This window comes from Vanessa atalanta, chromosome 14 (assembly GCF_905147765.1).
Source record: "Vanessa atalanta chromosome 14, ilVanAtal1.2, whole genome shotgun sequence".
NCBI classification, from domain to species: Eukaryota; Metazoa; Arthropoda; class Insecta; order Lepidoptera; family Nymphalidae; genus Vanessa; species Vanessa atalanta.
The window spans coordinates 3,915,240-3,921,698 of record NC_061884.1 but is presented as its reverse complement, the minus strand read 5'-3'; the positions used below and the strand labels follow the sequence as shown (position 1 = coordinate 3,921,698).

The 6,459-nt window shown below is 32.0% G+C and overlaps 1 protein-coding gene across 2 annotated transcripts; it reads left to right on the top strand.

The window, feature by feature from the left end:
* The first annotated feature begins 2,757 nt into the window (after positions 1 to 2,757).
* On the top strand, positions 2,758 to 5,959 carry LOC125068779. 2 transcript variants are annotated; one of them, XM_047678089.1, is made up of 4 exons: positions 2,758 to 2,942; positions 3,762 to 3,992; positions 4,416 to 4,551; positions 5,255 to 5,959. In XM_047678089.1, the coding sequence occupies exons 1-4, from the start codon at positions 2,857 to 2,859 to the stop codon at positions 5,414 to 5,416; spliced, it is 615 nt and encodes a 204-aa protein (XP_047534045.1). In that variant the 5' UTR covers positions 2,758 to 2,856; the 3' UTR covers positions 5,417 to 5,959. The 2 variants fall into 2 exon arrangements, with proteins under 2 accessions (XP_047534045.1, XP_047534044.1); XM_047678088.1 differs by having other exon boundaries at positions 3,759 to 3,992.
* The last annotated feature ends 500 nt before the right edge of the window (positions 5,960 to 6,459 follow it).

The window sequence follows — 6,459 nt, the reverse complement described above, 5'->3', positions numbered from 1 at the left end:
TAAATCTGACATAATCCGTATATATGTGATAGAAAAAAGTAATCAGCTGAGAAGTAGATTTAATAAAAATATAGAAGAAAATCATCAGCAGCCCATACTTGTCCACTGCTGGACATAGGCCTCTCCTTTGCACGCCATTGTGATCTATCTTCGGCTACTCGCATCCAGCTCCTGCCAGTCGTGTTGCGCAAATCGTCACTCCACCTTGCCTGAGGACGTCCTACGCTACGTTTGACGATACGCGCTCTCCACTCTAGAACACCTTTTCCCCAACGCTTATCGGTTCCTCCATATGCAGAACACCAGAAGAAAATCATTCCTAGATAATTACCGCCTTTTGGTATACACACCTGGATATCGCACTACGATAAGAACGCCTATATAATTTGAAGGCCGGTGCGATGACTCCGAATACGTCACTCGCTGAGTTAAATATTTGGATGGAACATAACAAACTCAGTAATATTTTGACAGTTGTTTGTTGTCAATTGTAGGTTCAATATCTATACTAATATTATAAATGCGAAACTCCGTCTGGCTGCCTTTGTCCCGGCTAAACTAATGAAACGAATTGTTATGAAGCAAGCTTGAACTCCAAGGACGAAGGTCTGACTTACACCTGACGACCAACGCCTAAAACTCGAGCGAATATGGATTGTAAAGGATTAAGAAAATGATTATTGTCGAGATAAAGATTTAATTGTCAATGTGCATTTTTTCAAAGTATTTGGCTGGACGAAATTCAGAGTCTATATAGGAAGGATTACGTGTTTATGCAAGGAAGTTAATGTGAACTTCTCTAACTTTAACTTACCATAGGAATTTTTCATCACTGCTTAATCACAGGTTATCTAGCAAACTGGCCACCTGAAGGTAAGTGATCACCACTGCCATAGATGTTGGTATCGTTGTAATTGTAAGTTATTCCTTATACTACTTACGCACGTAAGTACGTAACCCAGGGAACTAAGATGTTATGTCCTTTGGGATTGTCAGAATTATATATAATTTTATATTAATACTTCTAGAAAATTAAGGTTAATGAATAAATATTCTACAGCCAAACAGCAGTACTTAGTATTGTTGTGTTCGGGTTTGAAGGGTGAGTTAGCCAATGTAATTACAGGCACAAGGGACATAACATCTTAGATCCCAAGGTTGATGGCGCATTGGCGATGTAAGGAATGGTTAATATTTCTTACAGTGCCATTGTCTATGGGCGGTGGTGAACACTTACTATCAGGCGGCGCATATGCTTGTCCGCCAACCTATACCATAAAAAAAGTCTTAACAAGTTATTCAAGAAAGCTGGCCTGAAGTTATGCTACTGAAGAAAGCATAGTACGGCACTATGCTGAAAATATTACAGCACAATAATGTAAGTAACGCAAGTCTCTTTTCATCACTTTTCTATTCGATAAGCGACAATCTGATCCGACTAGATAAAGATCAGATGTAGTACGAAAGGTTTTAATAATTATTATCCGACGTTATGCGATGTACGGAAATGTAAGAGGATTTCTTAACTTTTTACTGACCCAAACTTTGAGACGAGGTCTAAAGCCAATAAATCCCTGTACACAGACGTTTAAATAATTCTGAGATTGCTATCTAATCAGGAGATTATTACAGGATCAATTAAATTAAAACTCACCATAGGTTTGGTAAGTAGACTGTACCGAAAATAATCGCCAATAAATGAATTAGTCCCACTTTTTATCAATTATAATGCAGTAATCATATACAACGAAATGTAAATGAAAATCGACGAACACTTGCTCCAAACTGTTTTATCATTTTCATTTTTTTTATGTAATAATATGACTAATTTAATAAGTATATCAAATTAAAAATACATTTTATTTATTGGTATAAAGTAATAGTAATCAAATATTTGCAGCATTTTTATAGAATCGTTTCTTATAAAAGTCAATACAACCTTCCTGCAACAGTAAGGTTGTATTGACTTTGTGCAGTCGAAAACTTTTTGTTACATTAGTTTATCTCTACTTTTTAGATTCTATATCATTTTGGCCAAGGTCTCTGTCAAACAAAAAAGACTTAAATTGTTCTTCACTAAAACAATATATACCATTTTGATCGGTAGAATACTCTCTTAATATTTAACTTACATATCTCATAGGATTACTTTTCCCTTAAATAATTTAATAAGGTGAATTATTGTCTACAGATGCCTATTGTAAAAATATTATTTGTTTTATATTTATAGAAATGTTTATATATTATATATCATTAAAATTATATTTACAGAATATGTTGTATATTAATACTCAATCTGGCCACTATTATTACGTTTAAGCGCCACCTATTTGCGAGTAGCTAGTTCGGAAACTCATCAATAGATGTCACGACGTGAAATTAAATTCAATATTCTAACAGAACATTTTAAACGAAAACTTACATTTTCGTATTTAATAATATATTATTAAATTTGGTTTGTATAGTTTGGTGTTGAAATCATTTAAACATATTTTACATTTACCTACTTACTCCTATATTTTTAGATGTCTTTTCGCTGTGTATTTAATTATTGTAATATTGCAAAACTGTATATTTTAAAATAAAAATTGCTTGTACTCTACATCCTGCGTATTATTATTGTAATAAGTCATCCGTATTTATTTACATACAATCAACAAAAGAGGTTTAAAATACCATTAAATACTTTTCAAGAAGAACGAAAAGAAAAATTCCAAACATAAAATTCGACGAGCTCTGTCAGTTGTAAAATTTTCAACCGCTAAATGGTGAATAAACAGTTTAGGTTATAAAATGACAAATCTATCGTGTAAGAGAGGATAAATTTCGTTGTGTTGGAGTAATCCAGAAAGTGTCATGGTTCGGTGGAGGTATTGTTTGGTGCTTGCGGTTCTTCTACTTCTGCCTTCATTAAGTAAATCACAAGATGACGATGATGACGAGTGAGCTTGTTATAATTTGGTTGTCTTAAGTTTCAATTTATTAACTTACCTTTTGTGTACTTACTCGATAGTTAGCAATTAAATATATCGTTTTCTTAATGTATAGTTTATATGTAAAAGCATTTTACTGACTCCTTGCTCATTATTAATATTATGACAGTAATACAAAGTTAAATACCCACAATTCATTAAACTTATGGATTAATTAAGTAACTGTTATCCAGTAGTTTTTGAATTGATACTTAAATTTCTTTATTTGATATGACTGACTGCACTGACTTTTGTATCAAAAGTAAAAACTATTGCCGGTTCGCAAATGAAACCATCAAACCTGTAAAGAACTCGCGAAAGAAACACAGCGGGTTTCTTTTCAAACTTCATAATTGTTTGTTTACTTCATAATATAAGGAAAATATCACCTTTTTTTAAATAATGTTAAGCTTTCAGTTTTAGATAAGTACGTCAAATAAATGAATAGTAGTCGTAAATGACATTCACGGAATGATGAATTCCTTCAAATACTAATTTAATTTAATTAAATTTAAAGGTGCCCACATGTTTGCCACAGTGTTGCCGGCTTAAATATGTTGATATTATTATTATTTTATAGATCAATGCTTTCTGGCAAATGATCTAATGTTTTGTAGTTATCTAGATCTTATACCTCTTGTCCCTGAATCGCACTGGCTCACTCATCCTTCAAACTGGAACAAAAAATAATAGGTGTTTGTTTATAAATGATGAGTTAGTAATAACCTAGGCAACAAAGCCCACAAACTTAATAAGTTCCTTTAATAATAAGTGCATTTTGCTTAGAAGAAAAGATGACTCTAGCGATGGTGATGAGAACGATGAGGATGATGATGAGGATGATACTATAGCAGAAAAAGCTGAAGAGAGTATCGGAAGGCGGGCACCAGCTATACAGTTGCATACAACCCATACAATACCAGTAACTAGAACGACCAAGATGCGCCCATTGGAATGCTATGTTTGCGCATATAAGTCTGATACACCACTAAAGGCGTGTCTGGATCCTACAAAATACAGGTAAAATTATTATAACACTTTTGTCATTATAGCGTCAATTAGTTACTTTATTCTGTTGTATGAGTCAGAAGTTTCACATCAGAAAGTTTCTCTTTAATCTATTTAGCAATTAATCAATAACAGCTTCATTTGTAAATGTTATTTATGTGGTGATTAGTTAAATAATGGGGTGTCTTCTTCTGTCAAATGTCAAAACAATAAAACTAGGAAGAGACACATTTTGAAAACTTTGAGAATACCTGATTTAAGTGTTTGTAATATTGTTTGAAACAATAAACGATAAATGTTTTAAGAAAATGCATTGCTTGGTTGACGACGAAACATTTAATAATATTGAGAAGTATTAAAGTTTAGTTTGAAAGTATAGCAATGGCGATTGCAAAATGATATTTGATTGGTCTTTCGTATTGAATTTGTTTCCAGAGTTCAAACGATTACGTGCCATAGCGTTGATGATAAGTGCTCCACATCTGTCATATCAAAGGGCAACACTTTTGAGGCCGTAGTACGAGGCTGTAAGTCGGGATGTATCGGTTCTCCCGAAACGACCTGCTGTGATGTAAGTATAATAAAAATCAACAGATTATTTCTATAATAAACTGTCATGAGATCGGATACTTTTTAAAGATTATTATTGATCATCATTTCAGAAGTAAAAACATTATCTTAAATAAACTTGTTTTTTAATTGTGCATGGAATATTTTATTATAAATCAGATGGATTTCAATAAAACTTCGAAAGAGTGTTGAATTTGAATGATGATTAATGATAAAATAAAGAACAAAAGAATAATTGCAGATTCACGGTGTATCATTTTAGCTTTTTAGCTTTTGCATACGATGTTTAGTTTGATCCGGCAATAGAATTGGTCGTTTTAGATTTTTGTTCCGTTTGGATTATGAGAAATTGTGAAAAAAAGAGTATCTGTTTTTGCAGACTGTAATATATGAGATTTTATTGACGGTTGGCTTTTGCTATAGTAAACGAACCATCCAATAAAAAATCCACTGCACTTGTTGAAATCAATCAAGAAAAAAAATAGTGGTCTTCTAGAACATTCTCATTAGGTTATTTAAGAAATTAAATTTTCTGAATCAGGATACTGATTAAATGGAAATCAATTCTACATTTCATTTTTAGTTAAAGGAATGGTTAACATAATTGCTTTCAGAGACTTTACCTATTGGCAATGATGTATTTTTGCCATAAGATGTTTCATTTGCCAGTTAATTAAAATAATTATATTTTTTTCTGTCTTTAGCTGAACCGTTGTAATAATCAAGCATTCGCCATACCAACTGTAGTGGCACCCAGATCGCTAGTGCAAGAAAATAAATCTTCGAAGACTATTCCGCCTTCAGTTCTGTTCTTTGTCACCATTTTGTTGGTTTTACAGACGGTCGTTAAGGTCTCATTTGTATAAAGTAACATGAAAATATAGAGATGGAGAACATACATATAGAAAAAGAAACCACACTTCAGTGACAAAGAAAAGTAGGAGCAACATTGATTTCCAAAGTTTTGCTAAAAGTTTTTAAAACGAAACGGCAACAGGAAAGTTCATAGCTGCTGTTGCATCACTATAAGCGTACCTTAGTACACTGCGTATCGCTTTCTTGCGGTTCGCCCGAATCCTTATGCTACAGTCATACTTTTGTATATAATCTTCTTTTACCATCTTTATTGTTTTGTGCGTCGCTTAATATTTTTTGGAAAATTTAAGATGGCCTCTTACTCGAAATTATAAGCTTGTAGTTGCCTACCCATACAAATAGGCTCTAGCTTTAAAAGCGACCGTGTATACCTTAAGGTTTACCGACATTTCTCGCGCAAGTGTTGACTCATCGATATTTAAATTTTACGATCAAAAATATTTTAATTACATAAAATTCTAAGTTAAGGCAATCGTTTGTGATGACTTTTGTATATTTTTTTGGTGGATTGTTGTTAATTAAATTATTATTTTATTCGGTTTTATTTTTTTAACAATACAGTTAGAGACATAGCTTGTACGTATTAAAAATATTGGTCATTCAGGTATTTTTTTCATTTATTCGTTTTGTTTCTAATGACAAAAGGTTTGCACAATAATAAAGCCTCGTCTGTAAAATTCGATATTTTCGAATTTTTTATGTAATTACATTTAAAAAATAGGGAAGTCATTGACAACTTAAATTACAATTTTCCGTAATTTATAATTTTAAATTAATATAAGGCTATATACACAGAAACAAATAATCAGACTGATACTGTATGAAAATCACTCTCTTCCTACATTAACAATAATAAAAAACATGATAGAAACAACGGCGTACCTTTAATAGGTATAGCATTGTAAAATGTTATGAGCATTATGTCCTTCATGACTCTTTGTTAGGTCGTATTTTTATTATGAACTTTATCATCCATATTTCCAAAACTAAGCTTTTGATTTTAAGTTAAACGTAGAAACCTAATTTTAAAATG

Excerpts from the sequence above, each read along its gene's own strand:
- LOC125068779 (XM_047678088.1), top strand. The coding sequence starts at position 2,857 with ATGGTTCGGTGGAGGTATTGTTTGGTGCTTGCGGTTCTTCTACTTCTG. Across the intron at positions 2,943-3,758 it reads CAAGATGACGATGATGACGA|AAGAAAAGATGACTCTAGCG; the intron begins GTGAGCTTGTTA and ends CATTTTGCTTAG. Across the intron at positions 4,552-5,254 it reads CCGAAACGACCTGCTGTGAT|CTGAACCGTTGTAATAATCA; the intron begins GTAAGTATAATA and ends TTCTGTCTTTAG.